The following is a 23461-nucleotide window of genomic DNA, read 5'->3' on the forward strand; positions in this document are numbered from 1 at the left end:
TGAGAAAATGAATTTTTACATAAAGAGGTAAGTGAGTTGCTGAATAGTTCAGATCTTTGAATTGCTGCTCTAATTTGTGCTTCTACATTGCAATGGCACAAAACAAAGCATGTGCATCAAGTTATTGCTAGCTTGTCCTGCAACAAAGCCCAACACTTAATCAATCAGGAGTTACAAAGAGCATATTGTCAAGGCTTGTCTTTTACTAACAAAAATGAAAACCAGCAGGGCCTGCAGACCATTCTGAGCCACGGTCCTTCTGGTGAGCCCGAGAATAGGTTTTGCTGCTCCAGAAGGAGGAAGCCTGTGGAGCTGTTTAAGATCCTACAGCCAAGAGAATAAAAGTTTCTGGTTATGACATTAAACTCTTTATTTAGTATTTGAAACATGGTGTACATTTATGAATTCATATAAACATTTAGTACATCTAAAATCCACAACTGGTAAACAACCTGTGCTTTCTTTTGTGTACAATTTTGGAGTTTACATCTGGATATTTTGATGTGGAGACACCCAGTCTGGGGATCTAATCCAATTGCCTCATATGACCACAGTAACTGTGACAGAAGTGACTTGCTCCTTAAAAGGGCTGTTCCTTGCACAGAAAAGGCATCACACTTTGGAACTACTAAACCAGGCATCAAGGAAACAAGAGAAACACAGCTGACACATGAAGGAAGTACATGAGGGGAACTCCAGTAGATTCATGTCAGCGCACAGCGCGCAACACAGCCACGTGCTGACTCAGAGAAACGGGCCCTCCATTTCAGAACCTCCAGATGTTCACACAGCATCTCCCTGGCCCCATAGGAGGGGTTCTGTCCAGCAGGAGCATGCACTCTGCTCAGGCACACTTCTTAGGGCACCCATGGGTGTCACAGCTGCAACTCCGAGGTGCCCACCAGGCCCAGGGCTCTAGCTTCTTCTGGAGTCAGGCCGCTCTTCAGTGTCCTCCGCACTGCAGTGGCATGAGCAGATGACAAAGGGATAAGAAGAAAAGGAGGTATTAGCAGCCAGGCATATGGATTTTGGTCCATCAGCCCTGGTCCATCAGGGACTCCCAGCAGATTCACAGGACTCACAGATGCTTGACCCCATCCTGTTCCTGCTGAAGTGCCCAGGCTGTCTTATCTGCCAGGGCAGGAAAAGTCTTGGGGGCTACAAGAAACTGACCTGAAAATGATAAGGCACTGACCTGGAGAGCCAAGCAGAGGGGGCACTGTGTAAGGGAAGATGGGAGAACAGGCCCATCCTTACAAAGTTACTGAGAAACAGGTGCAAACTGCAAAAGTGCACATGGTACATGGAGAGCTTCACTCTAACCAACATAAGGAATGGATCAGAGTTGGAAAAGTAATTACAGAGCCTAAGAAAGCATGAGTTCCAGTGATGCAAATTAGGGAGGATAATCCCACCAATGGGGACATAAAGAACCGTGGCCTTGGAGATCCAGGTGTTAAGAGAATCCAGGGCACAGGGATGAGCCTGTGAGTGTTGTGTGTCTCAGTCTCCACTCATCAAAGCGCCTCTAGAGAGGAATTCCTTGCAGGCTGATGCCAAGTAGCAAACTGCCAAATTTCTGGGTGGATTTGGTAGATATTCTCTGTGAAACACACAAGGCTCAAGAAGGACCAATGACCACCTTCAGTGGGGCTTACAACCAGCCATTGGAGGAACACTCATGTTTCACTGGCTTATACCAGCTTCTATGTAGCTTGGCATTGTGGGTTTTCCCATTGTTCAGTGTTGATCAGTTTTGATGTCAAAATAAAGGCTGGATAAAGGTGAATGAGGAAACAACGGTCTCTGCCAAGACAAGGCCTCTCCTTTGAAACATTGCCTATTACATTCCCCTTAGTTTATAAATTGTGTTTGGTGTATCCTATATGTAAGGTCAGAGAGAGTTTGGGAAACCTGATCTCTTTTCAGAAGAGGCATGTTACAGATCTACCTTCCATACTAAATCCTAAATCAGTCAGAGTCCCTGAGATGATCAGGATGTGGAGAAAGTAAAGCCCAGCCTTAGTATCTTAGTATCTTCCTATCTTCCCTTGCCAGACCCAATTCCCTGAATCTGCTCTGTGCCCATGGGCCTGTATTCTCTGCGGCCTCCCCAGCGGCCAGGGCCCCACCTCATATGTCTGCAGGCAACACCCTACATTCCATGTCTTCTCATCATCCCCTGAGAAAAAGCCCACTGAGCCTGTGGACAGAGGATCTGAAAGACCCACACCATGGTAGAATGAACAGGGGCTAATATCTATTAATAGTTTCTTCTCTCCTAGAAATTAGCACTTTGATCAGGGGCCAACACCTAATCCATCAACTGCTCAATTGACAAATACTTTATGGAGAACCTAGTGTATGCTCAGCATTTCACTCCAAGAATCAACACACATCTGGGAGGCTCACAGACAGCGAGTGTAGGTTTGTACAGAGATACAAAAACCTGTACACACTATTTTATTCCCAAGTCTAGCTCTGGGCCCCCGAGCGGCCCATCTGCAGCTCCTCCCATGCTCGCTCACCCTCCCCTGTCCCAGCCTCTTGGGCTCCAGACTGAGTGTCTAACTCATGCAGACAAAATGTTTGGCTCCAGAGCCTTGGCTAGAGGAAGATTGCATTTAATTGAGTAATGGAATTTGTTCTATGGGGCAGCAATAAAAACACTAGTTTGTAATAATCTTTTATGTCCTCTAAACACTCCTTCAAGTGTTTGTTAAAGAAAGATAATTTTAATGGCAGAAAAGAAGATAAAATATTTCTCATTCTTCACAAGGACTACTAGGACCTCTTATCCAAGATACAAAGTTCTGCCTGAAGAAGTCCACACTGCGCTAGCTGTATATCTTAAATTTCATCAGCTGCAGAGGGTGGCATGGACGTGTGTCTCTAAACCATAATCTTTGTGCCTTTAGGTAAACACGCTTGGCCGAATGATGACAGAAGATGCCATAAAATGGACATTTTACCCATAAGGGCATTTAAAATTCTGCTTTAACACTTCTAGTCACACCTTGGCTTTAGTCCTGTAACTTCAGTATTTGGTTCAAGCGAATACTTGAATAATAACCCCAGCACCTCAGAGCACATGCAATAATGTCCTAATAGATATGGACACTGGGCCAGCTGATCTGGGACAGGCTGAGAGAACCGAACTAAGTTTAATGGTGCTTCATCGGCCTTACTGCCTGGCTACACAGAGACTATGCCTTTGGCATCATGGTCTACTCAAAGTTTTGATATGCCAGACCCCTGGGAACCCTCCCACACCTCTCCTGCATGGACTTACATGCTCCCTGCTTCAGGAAAAACCAGTGTAGGCTAAGGTCCCTTTGCTTGCCAGGTGTGTCCCTGAAAAGTGAGTCTTCCTAGAAAAGTCTGTCCCATCTATAGAATCCTACTTTCTGAAGGCCTTCACGACAACTCAGATAAACTCTCTGGCAACAAGTATAATAATAAATATAATAACCCCATAAAAAGAATTTGAATCCTTCCTTTGTTAAAGAGTCAGTTAATTCACATTACCATTTAAAGAAGGTATGAAATGAAGGTAATTAGTTAAAATCAATTTTGTGCCCCAATTCAAATCATGCATGGAAAGGGCTCTTTGGGCGTCCGTTCATCCGTCTGTCTGCTCATCAGTTCACTTATTCATACAGCAAACGTTACTTGAGCCAAGTATTGCCATCAGGGAGGCTGGGGGCTGACAGGGACGTGTTGTGAAGAATCTGCAGACCCTGTCCAGACAGGGAGCTGGCTCTCACTCCTGAAAGCAAAAGAGGGCTGGGGACATAATAGAATGAGGGGACCAGCAAATGGAGTCTGGTGGGATGGGGGACTTGTACAACAGAAACAAGTCTTCTATCATATAAGGGGTTTCTCAAGTGCTAGGGGTAGGGGGACTGACTTACACCTGAAAAGATAATGCCTGGGCCCCTCTCTACTCCCCATTCCTGCTTCCCACTTAAATGCGCCGGCTGCAGCTCCCCAGCCTGTTGCATGTGACTGCCTCCCCTCCCCGCAGCTGCTTAACAGAGAACAGACCGTGGAAATGTTTATCCTGGTCTGCCTCACAGCTCTTCCATAGATGGCGTGGGTCACTTCACTGGCACCAGCGGCCACTCTGCACCAGGCACTGTGACAGCTGTCACGCAGCAGTGGCACAGGGGTGCCTCTGTGTCAACATGCAGCCCAGGGTGTCTGGGGACATGGACAAAACCTAAGTTCTTTTTCTCATTCCCCCCTAATAGTGAAAACAAATTTTAATCCTACAAAGTGCTCTCAGGTGACTCTTTGCTAAGATGAGTTGAATCTGAGAAAAATGGCAATGGCAGCCATGGTTACTAAGCCAGAACAGGGATTATTCCATTTGATCTTCATGGAAAGCCCATGAGATGGGTACCTCCTGTAAGTGAGTAAATGGCAGAGAGTGAGTCCCTGGCCCAAACACGCACAGTAAGTGGTAGAGAAGAATCTGAACCAGGACGTTTGACTCAGCCCAGCCTGGCAGGGGATCGTCTACCCATCTTTCACACAGATACAAAATGCACAGAGTTTTACTTCCAGGTCACGGAAGTCCATTTATTGCATTTCTTCACCTTTGGATCGCTGACAGATTGTTTTTCATTTTTTGCATATCATAACAAACAATGGAAATAAATTGCTCTTTTGTAATTTCTAAGATTCTAAAGATTTTCTACCAAGTATAAGGAGAGTGATGTGTCTAAGATAAGAGGGATTAATATTGGAACTTCAAGGTGTCTTACACATATGTGCCTTGTGGTTGGGAGGTAACTGGCTCTGCTAATATTCTACACTGTCCTTTTGTGCACATCCTGTTCCTTGTGGGACCGGCCTGCAGAGTGGGAAAAATGTCAGGTCCAGGCATGCCCGTTGGACTTAAATGTAGGAAATTGTTTTAAGGTGCATAGTTCTTAGTGATACAATGTTAGATATTCTGTGGGGTTTGGGTTTGGGTCAACGTCAATTATTTAACCATCTTAATGTTTTCCCTTATTTCCACCCTCCATCTCTCTTTTTTGACACAAAATCCTATGCATTAAAAGCAGAGGCTTCCGAAATTGACAGGCATTCTACAAAATAACTGACTGGTACTTTTCAAAAGTGTCAAGCTCATGAAATGTCCTCCATAGGTAGGGGAGACATGATGACTCAGTGCAGTGTGAGATCCTGGGTAGGATCGTGGGACAGAGAGAGGACTTGAGTGGAAAAACAGGCAAAATCTGAATCAAGCCTATAGTTCACTTACTAGTATTGGGCCAATGTTAATTTCTTAGTTTTGATAAATTGCCCTATCCTATGCAAGTTGTTAACATAAGGGCAGCCTGGGGCAAGGATATAAGGCAATTCTCTGTGATATTTTTGCAGCTTTTTTGTAAGTATATATATTTTTGCCAAATTAAAAGTTTAAAAAGTGAAACTTGAACCACAACAAGACAAGATTCTCAAACTTCACCGCTTCCAACTTGACTTCTTAGACTCGGCCCAGATACACACAGAACAAATGTCTCAGGAAGAGGCCCACATGCTGCTTTTTAACTTTCCCAGGAGACTCAAATGGCCAGCCAGGTTTGGGGTCCCTGACTTCCATGACAACCATATGGCTGAGATGCAGGGAAAGGCGGTCCCTCAGGAAGACAGCGGCCTCTATGGGGACAGGGCTGCAGTCTCAGAGCGCTGCATAATCCAGAATTAAGTTCACTCATGCTGAGATGAGTCTCGGAAATGCTTAAGGTATCAGGTGTTGCCTATCAGCCCTGGTCTCACCACGGTCTTAGATCCCAACACACTTCCCTCCTACCTCTGTGGCTACATTCACACCCAGGGCTCCTCAATAATCTCTTTGGTTCCTAGGTAGGCATTGGCCAGAAAGCAATGTAAAAGCAGGCTGCCTCATAGGAGTCTTGTGATGGGTGAGGGGACGGGGAGGGTGGAGTGTGGCCTGAGAGGAAAGAAATTAAACAGGTTCTCTCCATTGTTTTCAGGGAGAAGCGATATCAACTTGGGAAGTCTATAGTTAAGAAGGAAGGGTGGCTCAGGATCCCAGAACTCAGAGTTCTCAGCATTATTGCAAGTGTTGAGCAAGACAAAACTGCCCTCCCTGTCTCCAGTGAAGTCCAGGGCATCAGTTCGCCCACTCACAATACTAGACAAGTACCGTGCTAACGACGCAGCCTCTGGTGCACAGGTGCAAGCCCATTAAACCAGCATCCTGGGGTAACAAGAGAGGTAAGGATGGGCCTGGGATGCAAGTTAAAGCAGGCCAAGTGGTGGGCGGGGAGTGAGGTGGGTGATGGTAGCAGAGTGCCAACTGGGTAGGTGTGGATTCTGTGCATGGACTCTCCTGGAACTTCAACACAGCAGCCCCCAAGCACCTGCAGGCAGCTCCACATTCCCACCAGGTTCAGGTCCTTTGGGCAGCAATGTCACAGAGCATGGAAGGGAGGGAGAGCGGTGCCTCCCTTAACCCTCACAACTGCCTCCAGAGGCTGGTTCTCCTGCCCTCACTGCATGAAGGAAGATGGGCTCAGTGAGGCCAAGTGATCATAGATCCAGGACACAGCCTCCTCCTCTGCTGTGTGAATTCCAGAGCTTGGAAATTGATTTTGAACTTGGCAGCAAAGGCCACAGAAACACCATATAGCCTGTCAGTAAGGTACTTGGCACTCTCCAAAACACCCTGACGGGAACCCCCGCTTTGCCCTCAGAGCAGCTCTCAGAGGAGGAAAGACAGATTCTCGATTCCTCCCTGGGCCAGATGGGTACCTGACACGTACACAGACGTGCTGGAGAACACCCAAGCCAGTCTCCTTTCAATGTGCTAAGTTCAGTGTGGGAGGGTGAATTAACTGAAAACAAAACCACCAGAAGCCATTCAGTGCATCGCCTCTCTAACCCCGAGGCTTCTGCCTGAGCTTCTTGCCACATCAGAGTCTTGGCCTCTGGTCCAGCACTGCTCTGGGGTACAGTGCAGCTCCCACGCCCATGAGCTCAGAAGCAAGGCCTGTATCTCCGTTTTGGATCTGCTCCTGGGGCCCTGGTAATTGGGGGTATGTTTGCAGTTTTGATAGTACCTGCTCTGTTTTGGGCCTCACTTCTCTCCCCAGTTCCCAGACTCTAATCATGCCCCCACCCCGCCCCCTGCCTCGCCACGTCCAAGTCCCTTTCCTGTTCACCCACCCCTGCCTCCAAGGCCTCCCAATGCAGAGCAGGGGCTGCAAATGCCTTCCTCACATCCCCATCCTTCTCATCTAGGGAAAAGGTCTTGAAACTCAGTACAGGCCTCAAGTGGGCCCCGGCATATCAGAGAGCCGCTGTCGGCTCCACCTGTGCTGGCCCCTCCGCTCCTGCAACCTGAGGGCCCCTGGCCGTGGCACTCCTCCCGACACACACAAGCCCTGAGTCACCCTCTAAAATGTAACGGCTCTCCACCCGACACCTGGCTCTTTCATGAACTTGTCCTATTTATCTCCTGTCCTGTGTCCTCTTCACCGGGATGGGCTCCCTCCGCTGTAGTTAGCAGAGGGATCAGAGCAGCTTCAATGAGTTCGAAGAATAATTAGGTGCTGAGTAAACAGTAATGACGCTGTTGTTGAGAAGACAGAAGTTGGACTGAGGAAGCGTTAGTTCTTTCCAACATCTTATTTTATTGTTTCCCAAGAGCATTCGTTTTAAAGCCTCTGGGCTATTGCCATTGTTATCTTGCCCTATGAGTATAAATTTTATATAAATATAAAATTGGTTCATGGTAAGGAAGAACATTTAACTAAAATGCAGAGAAATTTTTAAAAATGGGATTAGTGAGAAAATTCCTGGGTATTTTCAATGACCACTTTGGAAAAACAGAGAAAACTGAACTACATTGTTTACTGATCAGATCTAGGGCTGAATCTAATATTTTTAAAGGTATAAATCATGTTTTCCACAAAAGAGTTTCAATAATTTTTCAGATTCAATCATTCTCTTTCTCCATGAAATTCGACTTAATACATAGCATGGCTACATCACTCAATATTTTATAAGAGGAATAAAATAAGATTGTAGTTATATCAAATCAATGTAAAATATGCCACATGCCCTTTGAGAGGAATGTCAAAGCTTCATGAGAGACGCATAGAAGAGGAAGCCACGGTATGAGGGGACAAGAGACAGGATGTGAAATCAAATCAGTTCTGCATTCCTTTCCCAACAGGTCCCCGGAGTCAAACTTCTGGCTCTGCCCACTGAAAATCTGTTCTAAGGGTATCCAGCCTTACAATCCTAACTAGCTAAGAAATTGGTCGATTGCTTGGAGGTCATATCAACATGATCATGTCTTTAGAGAAATATAATCCTGAGCCTAAAACTCCATAGTCATGTCACAGGTGGGGCCCACACCCTCCCTTGGAGGGAAACTCAGCAGAGAAGGGGCATCTGCCTCTCTCAACCATAGCAACCCCCTGGGGAAAGAGAAAAGGTGCACTATGAGTCCCTAATCCCCGCTCTGTTCCATGATCATCTGGGCTGGTGGCCATGGGCAGGTGGCCACTTGGATGGAGAACCTTTTCCCAAGATGGGTCCAAGAGAAAAGAACGGTGGGGAGGGGTCCCCTCTCCACCCAAGCCACCTGGGCCCAGCCTGCAGAATCATACCCATAATGCTACCTCACATGATGGCCAGCTTCAGGATTTTCTAGGAAAGGCCAACATCCAGGAGTCTAAGAGAACAAATAGCTCTGGGACAAAATACCTGGCCTAATATGATGAAAAGAAAAACCAAAGTAGAAAAATAAAAACAAAAATCTCAGAGAACATTTCCCCTTGGTCAGGTACACTGGCCGACTGGACAGCCTTGGCTAGACTCTGAGGGAGCATGTGAGGGGTTGAATCAACCCTTCTGTGGGCTAGAACTCAACCGGACAATTCAAAACATCCTAATTAATGAAACGCTGAAGACATCAGTTGAAAAAGCAACAGAACTGAGCCATCGGAACCTGCAAATCAGTAAAGATGCTCTTGCCATGTCCCAACTGGCTGCATATTTCAGGCTTTAGCAGGACATTTGCTGTGTGTAGGCCTGGCCACCAGCACCAAACAGGAAAGCAGACATTTAATTTTCTCAGAGGATTCTCAAGTGGCCTGCAGGTCATAAATTTCTAGGTTATCAGATGGATTCTGTTTAGTTTCCTGCAATAGCCGGACTATTATTGTCTTTGAGTTACAGCCCCAATATGTTTGTCATTCATTATCCACTTGCCTTACTGCAACCTTTAAACAATCAAATAAAATACAGCTCTGTTTCAGGGCAGAGCCCAAAAAGTGAAACTTCATGTCGATTTTGCAAACTATTTTTTTTCTTATTCCTTTAACGTCTTGTGAAAACCTAAAGTTTATCACCCTTTCAATGGAAATCAAAGTAACTTTCCCTATCTTAAATTTCTGTGGATTGTGCCATCACTAATAAATTAAACATGTTACAGATGAACATTTACATACATGCAGTGCTGTATTTGTTGTAGTAACTGCATCACAGGACAAAATGTGTTTGGCTAAATAAGAAGACTATATGACTGTTTTGCATAAGATTGGAATGGAAATGATACCAAAGGGTATTATTTTATGTCAACAACAAAAACAGGCAAAATATCTCTCTGGCAAGATCGAAGAGGAAAATTAATTATGACTGTGTGATTGTTCCCATTGACATTATGTGTCTCTGCAAGAATCTGGTGCTTTCTAGACAAGACAACAGGGCCAACACTCTTTTCTAACACAGACATGTAACCCGTAGGAGGAGTGCACACCCTGGGACTCTGGGGCCTGGCCAGGCCACTGCCTCATGCAGTCTCTTTTCCTGAGGTTCCTGGCCCAACCCTGCACCCCCTGACCCGGCATCCTTTTTCTATTCCTTTCTTTTGGTTTCCCCCACCCACCACCACTACCACACACACATGCTTTTCCCAGACCCACCCAAGGGTGACTTTTGTAATGAGGTACCCCCCTTGTAGCAAGACCAGGAGAGACTGGGTACAAGGCTTCTGCCATTTGGTTATCGGTTTACTGAAATAACTAATAGGCAGGCAGTAGAGGGCAGATACTGAAGATAATCTATATTAGACCTCCACAAGCCTTTCATAAGTTTCATTTCAAAAGCTATTTAAGAAATAAATTTATTATCATGAAAAGAGCAAGAGAAAAAGAGGCAAACAATATAGACAAGCCGTCCATAAAAGAAGAGATGTAAATGACAAGAGACTCAACTCAATCCTCCTAGTATGCAGGAATTCAATTAAAACCACAAGGAAATACTATTTCACCCCCTTCAGACAGGCAAAGAGGAGCATGCAGCCTTGGCCTGGAGCAACTGAGATTCAGCACACCAGGCGGAGAAAGTGTGGATGAGCCTGACTTTGGAGAGCAGCTTGCAATGGAAGATGCACGCACCTGAGGACCCTGCAATCCCACTCCAGGCCTCACACCTGAGTGCTGCTCTGCATTCCTGTGTCTGTGGGTCACCTGGAGATCCAGTTACATGCAGAATCCCTGAATATGCATTTCTAACCAGCCTCCAAGACCCGCTCTGCATAGCCATACTTAGCCAAGTTCTTACATGGGGGCACTAGGAGACTGGCAAAGATTTCACAGCAGCACCAGAAAACAGCAAAATGTTGGGAAAAAAATAAACATAAAGGCCTTAGGTATTGACGTCGGAGTCCACAAGCATATTCTTGAAGATGTCAAAAGCCAGTTCCCCTGAATGATAGTTTTCCATTTTAAAAAATGGAGGGAATGTGGCAGGGAAGGTACACAATGGAGGGAAAGCCCGCCTCCTAGTGCCACTCATCGTCTAAGGGGTGGGGGTGTGGCCCCAGAGGCTCTGAAGTAGGAGGCCTGGGTGCAGTGCAGGCACGTGCAATGTTCAACACTGCAGAAGTTTCCAATGTGCAGCCATGGCTGAGACCCACAGCTCAGGAGCCTTGTTACCTGAAGTGCGTAACCAGGACCAGCAGCCCTGGATCATTCAGGAGTGTGGCAAAAACAAACTGTCAGCCACCCATCTTACTGAATGAAAATTGTATCCCCCACCCCCAGCACCCCCAACTCTGGCGTTTGAGAAGCCCTGCTTCTTTCTCTCTGGTGTAGTTGTCAAGTGTTACTTTCCTTTCTGGAGAAAGAATCTCCAGGAATTAAAGCAGATCAGGTATCATAAAAGGATTGGTGTCTGAGAGTCGACAACAATTTGACTCAAGTGTTCTCTACCCTGAAAACAAGCGTGCCCATGGGTCACACAGAATCATGGGGTCCAACATTTGCAACCCAAACCCCAATCACCTCCTGTGTGAACCTCAAGGGTGGCACCACTAGGGGGCTCTCTGAGTCCAACGGAATTCCCTGCCAAATTAGAGTCACTCCCCTGTCACTTTTGGGAGTCAGGACAGGGGGAAGCAAGCAGCCTTCCTTCTTGTGAAAAGTCATAAATCCCTTTCCTAGTCACCATCCCTCACTCTAGGAAGCAGAGCCGGTGGAGGCTCAAGCTGCCACTTGTGTGAGCAGCAGTGGGCCAGAGCTTGGGGGCTGAGCTCTCCTTCTTGACACAGGCAAGGGCCACTGCCAACACAAAGGATATCAAAGGATTTAGGGGAACCCTGCCTCTCTACTGAGGGTGGTCCCTCTGAGAGTTGGCAGGGTGCCTACAGAGGCAACTCCACACCCACCACTCAGGGGGAAAAAGTGTCAGGAGCCAACTAAAGGGGAAATCAGTTGCTTTGATTTAGTTGAATTTTCCATTTGGTAGAAAAAGAAGAAAAAAACTAGTCAACAAAGGCTAACATTAAATATTTTAAGCATCTTAATGACCATAAAAATCACTGATTTTCACCTTGAACATGTTCAAAGGCAGCAGAGAACCCCTGGGGGAACCAACTCCAGTCCAGAAAGCAGCCCCTGATTCTGGGAGAGGGATAGAAATATAGCCTCCATCAAAGCGTCCAGGGAAGTACTAGGCAATGGGCCACCCTGAGCCCACCTCTGCATGCCAGAGGCCTGTACAGGCCTTTTGGACCTCCCCAGGGACAAAGTTTGACTAGGGGGAGGCCTGGCTAGAAATGACAAACACACTGGACAGGGGTGACTGCAGCACCCCTCCTCCACAACCCAATGCTGACTGCCAAGTATGAAAGCTTTTGCTGACAAGCCCAGGAGGACCCTCCAGGCACCACTGACAATTCACTGGAGGCCACCTCTGAGTCTCTACCCTCCCGGGGTCATGCAGAAGGAGGGAAGTACCTGTGGGGTGAGTGCGTCACCCCAGCTCCAAGGCACTTACGGGATTTCCGGTTGGCCCTGGAGCGTTTCCTCTCCCGAGGCACCACTCGCTGACTGGGCACTTGGGTGGCTGACTTGACGATGCGGTCCATGATCTCATCAGCTGCATCATCTGTGATGTTAGGTGAGTCATCGGTGCCCATAGTCCATGAGCTAGTGGATCCTGAGAAATTAAACAGATAGTGCGAGGTACTCAGAAGAAAAACACTGAAGAAAATACACAGTACTGCTCCTCTGGCAGCAGAGCTCTGTCAGCAATGGACGTGGTGAGCCAGACACATTCCGAGTGCTCACCTGTCCTCCTGCAGAGACACCACTGTGTCCACTCCCCTCCAGCCTCTAAACTCCCACAGACCTGCATGGGGGGCTCTTTTATCATAATACCTTGTACCACAGTCACGTTCCTGCCTTTCACTGTCCTTTTAACTTTCTATGCCTGGATGTGTAGCTTCCACTTGCCAGGTCCTGTGATCACAGGAGGGCAGACCCTGCCCCCGCCAATGCCAGAGGGTGATGTGCACATTACAGATATCCAGCCATGTATGTCCAGTAATGTCTAGAGACATTTGTTAAGTCAACTGTCTATCCATGGTTGTATGTGCTTATTGAATGTTAACTAACCCCAGCTTCTCATTCAGTCAAATAGAAATCAATGGATTTTGAAACAGTTTATCCCTGGACTAGCTAGCTTTTAAATATCATAACAAGATTGTCTTCTACAACCTGCAGAGGGAGAGCTGAAATAAATTCTCCTGGTATATTTCTCTGCCCCTGACCAGAAAAATAAATTTATTAATAACTATATATTAAGATGGTCCAAATCTGGCATGGAAGCATCTGCCCATGGACAAGTAAGAAGAAAGCACCAAAAAAACATGGGTTCTTAAGTTCTGCCAAACAGTTAGAGATTAATGCTATTTTAATATATCAAGAACTGTGCCTTTGTGGTCGATCAATTTCCATGTAAAATCTCTTCTATAAGATGGGAAAAAATGCTTCTCTAAGAAGAAAGATATACAAATATGCTCAAAATAGAGAATTTCCTCTATCTACACTTCCTTTTGTAACAAACATGCAATTTCAAAAGCCTGTAGGTGAGTGTTCTCAAACTCCAAGCCAAATGGAGCACAGGTATTCTGAGGCTAAGATCCAATAAAGAACAGCCAGCTTTTCCCAAATCACAGGGAAAAAATGTTCACAAATCTATAGCTTAAAATTTTGAGCTTTCCCATACCAATTTTTTAAAACTTGTGGTGTTTGGATATTGATGGAAATACTTGGGAAGAGCTGATCACAGTTCAGTGAACTAGTTTTCATGAACATGTGTTTATGGTTGAAATTTTACCACCAGCATGTTCTATGCTACAATTTAGTCATACTTTCTGCTAGTAAAATTGATAGGACTGAATTAAATATATAAATAATTCACACTTGGCCAAAGGAGGACTAGGATTGCAGGTGCTCCATCACCTGAACATATTTGAGACCTGTGGCTATAGGACCCTGATGTGTTCCTGTGACAAGGTGTTTTGTCATTGCTGATGCCATTTTAAAATTTTGTGTTGTTTTGTTAATGGTAACACACCAACAACATAGGCATATACAAAAACAGTAAATTGTTCTTTGTTTAAATCAAGGGCACATGATCTACTTTCGTCTATCAGAATACTAGTTTGTTTCAGCATCATGAAACCCTTTAAATATAGGTTCTTCTCAGAAATATTTGAAATCACAGCTGAATGGTCCAGGTGTTCTAATTGGAGGTAAGAGTCCTCACAGCGGCACCACTGTGCAATAACCTTATGTACATGCTTTGTTTTTGCGCCATTGCAATGTGGAAGCACAAATTAAGAATAGCAATTCAAAGATTTGAACTATTCTGAACAATGGCCCCTCAGAGTAGAACTATCAACAGTGTGATTGTGGTTTGTCCAGCAATTTATTGTTTTCCCTTTTACCTACTGATTTATAATTCTGTCTCATTTTGAAATGCCAAATTACCTTTTCAAAAACACACCACGCTCAATCAATTGAAATGAAGGCATTATCTGATCATTCCACTGAGAATCACCTATTCTTCCCATAATATACTTCCCTAGGGACCTGCCTTCACTATAATGTTTCAGGAGATACTTAGAAAGCACATCTTGCCATAGGCCTCTTAAACACAGTTTTTTGATGTCATTCCTGGTTCTGCTTTTTTATCACCTCTCCCTTTGGTCATTGTCCTTATTACCTGATTACTGTTTATGCCCATTCTTCCTGATCATGTATGTGTTTCTCTTTCTGGAACCCTTGCATTTACAGGTACCCATTAGGAGAACTCTGCCTATACCTTTTATAGACCCTATAGGGCCACTGGGCTTACCACGGTTTCCCAACTGTTAACAACATATTTATATATACTAAGATGTGGTGAAGGAAATAAAGCATTATAGATCAAGATAGCACTATATCACTTTATTTTTACTTCATTTTGAAAATACATAAATTGTAGTTTGAAGGAAAATATGATTTTTTCCTTAAAAATCTAAAGAAATAGTCAAAATGGAAAATAATTATATCAAAATAGCCGTTATACTGTCTTAATGTAATAAAAGTTGGCCTTTGATTCTGAATGAATTTCCCTAGGGAACCTTTTCTTTGTGGCAGTTTAAAGATGCCATTACATTTTTTTTTTTTCTAACTGCCATAGTTTCAAGTTAATAGTGAGCTGTCATTCTTTCTTACTGCTGCTCCTTAGACAGTGGTGTATCTTGTCTCTCTGGCAGTTTTAAAGATTTTATCTTTATCTTTGGTTTTGAGCAGTTAGCCCATGCGATGCCTAGGCAGGCTTTTCTTTGTATTTATTCTCCTTGTATTTGCTTCAGTTTATACATTTTCTATCAACCTATCTTTGGATTTACAAATCCTCTCTACTGTTAAACCTATCCACTGAGTTCCTTATTTCAGGTATTTTCTTTTGCAGTTTCAGAAAGTCCACTGGCTATTTGATTCTTTTTTATATTAAATTTCAATTCTCTGTTGAAATTACCCAGAAAGTCCAATAATCATTAGATTCTTTTTTTTTTTTTAATAAATTTCAGCTGTTGAAATCTCCTTTATTGCCTTTAACATTTACGATGGTTAAACCTTGACTACAAATTTCAACATCTGCGTCACCAGTGGATCGGCAGGTGCTGTCTACTTTTCTTTGTCATTCACATTTTCACATTCCTCTCTTGGCTCATAATTTTGACTGCACTTCGTGTTTAGAAGAATGCGGGACTAAAGTCAGCACCATTTCACCCAGGCTCCACCTTTTTCTGTGAGGTAGACACAGTGCAATAGTGAGCAGGGCTGGGGAGCCAGGTAGCATCTGGGGGGAAGAACCAGCCCACCTCTGTCTTTAGATATCTGCATGCATTTATTAAAGGCTCTTACTCTAGCTTATTTCTTCAGAACTTCAAGACTACAGGAGGCTTCCTTCAGTCTTTCTAGCTCAGCCTCTGCCTCCCCAAGCTGCCCAGCACATAGCAAAAGTCTCTTGGAGAAAAGTGTCTGTGTTTGGAGCTCCTCTAGATTCCAGTCTCTTCTGGCAGCTCACATGCCTATTAGAGTCCTGCTGGCCTCCCTTTTCTATTAGGATTACTCTGCTCAAGGCAAGTCCCATGCTCAGCCTGTGCCCAGAGAGGCATTATCAGCCCCCAGAATTCTAGTTGACAAAGTCCTCTTTCCTTTCACAGTTCTCTGATGTCTTTCAAAGAAAGCTTTTGTCATTTTAAAAAACCTCTCACTGTTGCAGCAGGAGTAGTGGCTTCCGCTCCCTGCAACATGCCACCTGGAAGCAGAAGTCTCAGAATGCGCAGAGAAACTGAACAGCCCTCCTTTCTCATCCCTTTCATCAGTTAGTGAAGATGAGCAAACTCAGAAAAAAAATCTTTTTCTCTGCCTTTTCAAGTCAGGAACAGCTATTTTCTTTTTGCAAATCAGCACAACCTGCTATATCCCATTAGAGATACTGGGCTCCATCTCCCGAGATGGCTTTCATCCCACTACCCTGCTTCCCACAAGGTACAGGGCTCAAGATTCCCGGTGGCTGGGGTCAGCACAGTGCAGGCATTGATGTTCTCCTTGGTCTTCCCGGTCACCACGTTTAGTCTAGCACACAATTCTGCAAGAGCTGGCTAGGCACAGACTCTTGCCTGGGATGACATGGGCCTTTTTGGGTAGCACAGGGTACAAGTGATTCCTTTCCTCAAAACCCAAACACTGCAAAGCTGTTTTGTTTTATTCTTATCCTTGTGTTATGCTTCATCTAGACTGGCAGTCTCTCCTGCTCAGCATTTAATGATAGTATTTTCTTCACCTTCTGACTTTCCCCACTTTCTTCTCTTCTCCTACATTCTCTCTTGTTTACATACTTTCTAGCCTGTCACTTCTCGGCTCTTCTGAGAAATGGAGGCTTTTTATAGACATAAGAAGTAATACTTTTCTAATTGTCATCTGTGTTGCAGAGGGAGACAGACCCTCTTCTGGCATATTCTTAGCTGCATAATAAAATAAAAGCCTTATTAAAGGGCCAAGTTCAAAGCCTAGAGAGAAAGAGTGGCCTATAAGTCAGGGGTGTGGAGGAGGTGAATTCGGGAGATAAACAGCACCTGGATAAGCTGAGAAGGGGGTGGCATCAGCAACAGTGGGGGCTCAGGGAGACACAGACTGTGCCCACAATGTGGGGACAAGTGAATCCCAAATTTGGGAGACAGGAACGGCCCAGACCACAGAGGGCCTCTAACGACGGCATGGACAATGTGGCCCATCCTGCAGGCAGTGGGGAAACTTAGGGAGGTCAGTGTGGAGTGAGACTAGACCAGGGAAACACAAATCAACCTTCTCAGATGAAAACCGCAACTTACCTCTTAATTAAAATTAAAAAAAAAAATTCCTTCCAAGTTATGATACAAATCTGGACACTTTTATCTGTCTTTACCATCTTGAAGTTTTAGTTTCCTGTCTGCCTCCAAGGATTTAAAAAGGCAAACGGGGGCGGGGCTTCAATCCAGAGGTCAGCAACCTTCTTCTGTAATAGAGCCAGGCAGTGAGCACTTGAGGCTCTTGGGCCCTGCGTTCTCTGTCACAACACACAGCCCTGCCTCTGTAGTGGGAAAGCACCCCAGACAACATACATGCGATAAGCATGGCTATGATCCCCAGGCCCTCACCCACAAAACAGGTGGCCAGCCTAAAATGGCCACAGGATTGCATTTGCTGATGCCAGCCTATGAGGACTCATTCACCATAATAATTCCTCTCGGGTGAATTAAGTTATATTTGGGGGACTGTTTGTTTCTGGGCTTCTGAGGCTATGAAGGTAGGTCACAAAGGGGTGAGTAAAGAAAAGCGTGTGGTTACGTCAGCACTGGGGAATTCTGACTGCCCTTAGCAGCCACTGCCTGGGCGCAGTAATCTGTACCCTGTGATGGGGACCAGACCCCCACAGGTGTTTAACTGAGAAGATATGTCCTGCCCAGCCCGCAGTTACCTCGGCTCATTCGGCTGCGTGTGCGGACGCCCAGCACTGGGGTGGCATCCTCCATGGCAGGGGATGAGGTTTTCAGCACAGCCTTCATGTTCTCGTGCTCAGCGGCGTCTTCAGCGTAGCTCAGGCCCTGTGGTGGGCTCGAAGGTGCCGGAGAACTGCCAGAGAATTTGCCAGACTGCAAGATCAAAGGGGGGGAGGGGGTGATGGTGTGAGCTGACTTCCCACAAGCCAACTCAAGCTTATAAAATGTTTAGTAGAGGAAAACCCTCTCTGTCTCCCTTTGTCTTTTTGGTTTGTGTATATTCTGCAGACACATTCTTTAAGGCAGTTGCTGATTGCTGTGGATGAACTAATGACAAAACATCTGTGTACACAGGAAGTTCTTTTATCTGAAAGAAAAGCCCTGGTTCCAGAAGGACCACACCCATTCTTCCATTGCAGTAGGTCTCTTGGCTCACTGCATGTTCCCTTGGTGAGTGCCACCAGGGGTGACTAAAATCAACTCTGGCAAGAACTCTGAAGCCAAGTCCATTTCTAACACCAAAGCCCTGATACGAGCATCAAAATAGCCTTTGTTGATTAAATATACTGAGCTTTAATTTTTTTAAATGTAGTGTCAGAAAGCAGTTACAATTTTTTCATGTATCAGTTATTATGGTAGAATTTTAAAAGTGGGATTCAGTCACAGAATTATACAATGTTAAGAGCTGGGAAGAATTTTTCCAGACCTAGTCCCACCTCACTTTATCAAGAAGGAAACTGAGGCCCTCCCAGAGTAAGTGACTAGCCAAAAGCCCGAAGGGGGTTTGTTTCAGGGACCAAATCAGAACCTGACTCAGAAATTCATGCTGAGGCTAGTTTGGCAACACTTACTACTTCTCGTGATGTCAAAAAGTTAGTTGTTTTCACAAGCATTACATGCACATAATAGTCTCTAATTCCAGCTGAACTGAGTCAGGACATAGATGTTTTACAAGAGGTATGCTAGAACATCGGGCCGTATGCACCCAGTGCCCAACATCTGGATGAAACCTAAACAGTCTGTTAGATTTACATTTGCAAAGAGGAGCTCTGGAGACTGCAGGCTTCCTTTTTCCATCCAGCGTCACAGCCATGGCAACAGAGAGCCTGGGACACATCTGTGGCTTTACATCTGTTCTGCTCCTTTCTTATCTTCCAGGGCCAATCAGCTCTGACTTGGACTCAGGTTCTGATAGCCGCACCAGGACCAGGAGGAGGAGCCCCTGCCATCCCATGCCTTACACACTGATCCCACCAGATCCAGGGGATGCCAATTGAGGAAACAGGCTCAAGTCAGAGGCTGCCCACAGCTGGTGACCGCTTCTCTGGCCTGGCTCTTAGCCACGGCCCCACTTCCTCTTTCGCTTTAGGGCTCTTTTTTGTGGTTAGGTCTAGAATCTAGTTCTCATGCTTGCATTGCCAAAAGGCTCAGACAGGGCCAGGGGGAAAATTCTCTGCCCACTTTTCTAGTGGTAGAGAAAGGTCTGCTGAAGCTGCCATTCTTGAAAGGGCCTGGGACTCAGGGACAGCTTGGAAAATGCAGTTAACCCTTCAGTCCCTGGCACACACAGCATGATGAGAACCCGTGTAAGGAGGTTAGTGACCACACAGAAACCAGCCAGAAAACATCCATGCACAGGTTAAAGCACTGAATGGTGCTTGTATTAGGTTAGAAGCTACAGCACGCCTGAGAAGGTCAAACATGGCATTCTTCATGTTTATAAAGAGTCGTACCTCAACTTCATCCTCTTCGTCAGTCTATGAGAGAGGACAGGACAGGATGGAAAAGACAGAAGGGATTCTTAGAAGGCACAGAAGTCAGCAAAGAAGAGGTCATCTCCATGCTTTGTCAAATTCCAAATAAAGAAATTGACCCCCACAACCGGGGCATACCCTCTTGATTTGGGAGGTGCCAGGCCCTGCCTACATAGCCCTCCTGCCCTCGTCCGGAAATTCCCTGTTTGGGTGAACCCCAAGCCCCATCCTGACCAAAGTTGGAAAGGATTTGCTGGGCTCCAGGCCAGTCTCCTGAGGCTGCCCATGAGGTTGACAGCCAGCTTACCTGGTTCCCTGACCACTGCTGACCTCACTCGCAGCTCTGTGCCCTGCCACTCAGCTGGCCACATCCTGTGGAACCCAGCACCACCTGCCCGCCACCAGGGTCTCAGTGAATGGACTGGCCTCCATCTGCCTGGCTCCACCTATCAGCTGCCGTCACTCCTCTCATCTTGAGTGCTGGACAGCACCACTCCTGCAGCCCAGGCTGCCAGGTCTGGTCCTCCAAGAACCTTCCACACACAGATCAGACAGGATGAGAGGAACAACCGCCCGAGCAGAATGGGTCGTATTCCTCTCTCCTCAGAAACATGACATTAAGTTCTCTTTAAAACCTTACCTGCCCCTCCTGGAGGCTGTCAGAACTGACATGCCATACTTTTAATTCTCACCAGATAAACGTCCTCAAATAACTTCAAATGAAATATCCCTTTTCTTAAAAACAAAAAATGAGGGTGTAAGTCATGTCAATCTCTTAATTTTAAATTGAATACACTCGCAATTTAACTTGTGTTTGTTTCCATCGAGGTGGTAGGGCTAGGCCGGCAAATCAGACACAAGGTTTTTGAGAACTGACTAAATTTCTGGAAGCTGAAATGACACAGTGCTTCCAGTTCCTCACATTCCACACTGCCCCCAGCCAAATGGCACTGTAACAAGCAATGACAGTCCTGCGGTGCTGCTTTAAAAAAAAAAAATCTTAGAGCTTATTTACTTAACCAGGATTTTGGTGTTTTTCTTTCCAGCAATTAGCACACATGCAAGATGCTGATATACAAAATTTCTAGCCCTCTCAGTAGCCCCCAAGGTAACCAGCATTCCCTTTTCACAGAAGAGCCAGCTGGGTTTGAGAGAAGGCAGGGCCTCGCCAGGATTACGGGTGCCCCTGGGTCAGGCATCCTAGGGTGGGCGGCCCGGGTTCTCACAGCCCATCTGGAGGAGAGGGACAACAGAGAGGGCCACAGGGGCCTTGTGCTGCGTGGTCTATGTCACCATAATGTCTAGTACCAGTTTGGGATACACAGATGAGGAATTACTTAGTTTCTCACTGATCCTTCCCTGGGAGAACTCCTGGACCTTAAGAAAGGCTTTTTGCATATTCAGAGGCTGAGGGAAAAAGAGGAGAGACCAGCAGATAGGGGGCTGACTCTGCACATGCAGGGTCTTTAGGTTTAACCCAGACTCCTCTGTGTCTTAGAAAATAATGCTTTTCCACACTCATCTCTGTTTAACTGCTGCCACTCCCATCCTCATTATTCAGCATCTATATTAAAAGTGCCTCTCTACACGGTTTTCTCCAAAAATCGCTTCCAGCTCTGATACTCAGGGGCTCTGCAGTTCTCAATCTATCGCTGGGTTTTGTTTTCAGAGGTTTACCATGTGGATATGTGTTTTCTCACCAGCCATGACACCCTGAGGATATAAGTTTATCTTTTATTGTACCCACCTCCTCTTCGGTGCCCTATCCCCTGTGGGGCACACAGTGGGAGCTTGCTGACTTGAGAGTTGGAAAAACATGAATCTGTCCACTTTGCCTTAAGTGACAACATACTAATTTTCCAGCAGATGGCAACCTTTCTACACAAATGCCCACTGACAATAGAGACTATGTTGAGGATAAACCCTGAAGAAGCCTGTACTGCCCAGGTTTTAATGGGAATTTAAATATTTTTTAATTAAACCCTAGAAAAATTTACCCCTGCTTATAAATTGAAAGCTGAATATTTTCAGAGAAGGACAAAATTTTTAAATCAGTGGGATCTGTGAAAAAAAAATTTTAAGAATTTGGCAAGAAATTTTGGTGTGTTTTCATAATTATAAGCATATTGGATTTGTATTTTCTACCCTCCAATGTGTCTCAGTTTCACAAAAATAAGAACTTCCTTTTCACAATTTCTAAAAATAATACTTTGGAAGAAAACGTGGGACATAGTTTGCCCAAGTAGATTCAGTTTGTGTTCCTCCAGGAGGTAAAAGGTTCTATTGAACCCGGTTTGCAGGAGAGGAGACCGGAAACTCAGCTGGTGGCACTGGATTTGGAATGCCAGGTGACTGTTGAAAGGGCCCCTGCTGCAGAAAACTGATCTGAGCACTTTCTAAGGGTCCAGAAAATTCCATGGAAACAAGGGGTCTGAGTGGAAGTGGACGATGAGGGGTTTAGTGCCTGGTTCTCCTCAGAATTATTTTAAGATGACTAAGATAATGCATCTGGGTCTCCATGGAAAGGTCAGACCCCTTAAGAATGTTGACAGCCATTGTGTGCTGTTTCTCTTACAACATGAACACCCATCTGGACACAGAAGGCAGCCTTGACGAGGTCTTCTTAATTGATTTTATTCCTCCCCAAAGAAATCTGCCTGATCTGAGTTCAGCTGAGACAGGCACAGGGTGGTGGCTTATCCGTTTACCCATTCCATTCCCTGGATCACTGAGAGCCAAGGTGCTTCTCAAATGGATATACAGATGTGATGAGTTTCACAAAGGCACCTCGGAAAGAGGCACCTGCACTCTGTCCTTGCCTCTGACATCTTCACGCATCCCTTCCCCCTCCACTTAGGAAGCATCTCCCATTTAAATGCCGAACACACTCATGGCCCAGTGGGCTCAGGGATGAGGTGGGAGAGAGACGGAAAGAGCCCAGGAGTCGGAGAGACATGTAAACATGGAGGGACCCCAAGGGGATCGCCTGCTAGATTCACTGTCCTCTAGGATCTCCTCACACCCTATAATCTCTGACTCAGGGGCTGCCAAGAGCCCATCTAATTGTGTCTTTGAGCAATCACATCAATTATTTCTCTATTTAGATGCCTTGAATGGGTGATCCATGTGTCAACTGCTTTGGTTATCCAGCATTGTTTTGATGATTAAAAGCCTGAATCTATTTCCAAATCAGTACATTTGTCTCCCTGTGATAAGTGGCATTATCTTCCGCCACAGAGGTTGAAAACGGAAACAAGCATTTCATGTCATCAGCACCAAACAGCACACCCACATGGGTTACAAGGTCCTCCCCCAGCCACACATTCTTGACATACATATCCTAGTTCCTAGTTCATTATATAACAGGTTTGTTTTTTTTTTAAGAAAGAGAAAAAAATGCACAGTCCCCAAGCTGTGGGACATTTTATGGTTGATTATATTTTCAAAATAAATGACATAAAGAAGCTGATTTCATGAAACTTACATCAGTGATCATCTTCCCTCTGGTCTTATTTCTCTCTCTGTGGTTGGCTCGTTTTTGCTTCTGCTGCAAAACCCTTTCCCTGGTGGTGCGATACTCCAAAGCAAATTCACTAATGATCCTGCAGAACTTGTTTATGTTCACGTCCCGGATTGCATAAGGTGGATGCCCCATGAAAAGCAAAAAGGAATGGAACCTGCAATGAAAAACAATAGTGGCAATGACTTCAGTTTTGTAGTCGGAAACTTTATCCACTGAGCTATCCTGCCGTGGGCTTGACTTCAGTTTTAAGGAACAAAAATCAGTTATCTATAAACTTTCAGCAAATAATATTGTTCTTCATTCCTGGAGCTTTGA

At 45.3% G+C, this 23461-nt stretch overlaps 1 protein-coding gene across 8 annotated transcripts in view; it reads right to left on the reverse strand.

Moving 5' to 3' along the window:
- Positions 1–352: 352 nt before the first annotated feature.
- The window catches only part of FHOD3 (formin homology 2 domain containing 3), a 434907-nt gene continuing 411798 nt past the window's right edge, over positions 353–23461 (reverse strand). For 5 of the 8 annotated variants that reach the window (XM_090285639.1, XM_090285638.1, XM_090285636.1 and 2 more), the window contains 5 exons: positions 23108–23300; positions 19603–19626; positions 17848–18022; positions 12328–12489; positions 353–958 (listed from right to left, as the gene is read on the reverse strand). In XM_090285639.1, the coding sequence (XP_090141765.1) occupies positions 876–958; positions 12328–12489; positions 17848–18022; positions 19603–19626; positions 23108–23300 (637 nt within the window). In that variant the 3' untranslated portion in view covers positions 353–875. The remainder of the gene's footprint in view (positions 959–12327; positions 12490–17847; positions 18023–19602; positions 19627–23107; positions 23301–23461) is intronic. The other 3 variants (XM_090285641.1, XM_090285640.1, XM_090285634.1) reach the window with 1 other exon arrangement.

The sequence above is a fragment of the Furipterus horrens genome, unplaced genomic scaffold (genome assembly GCF_987537825.1).
Source record: "Furipterus horrens unplaced genomic scaffold, mFurHor1.1.pri manual_scaffold_8, whole genome shotgun sequence".
NCBI lineage: Eukaryota > Metazoa > Chordata > Mammalia > Chiroptera > Furipteridae > Furipterus > Furipterus horrens.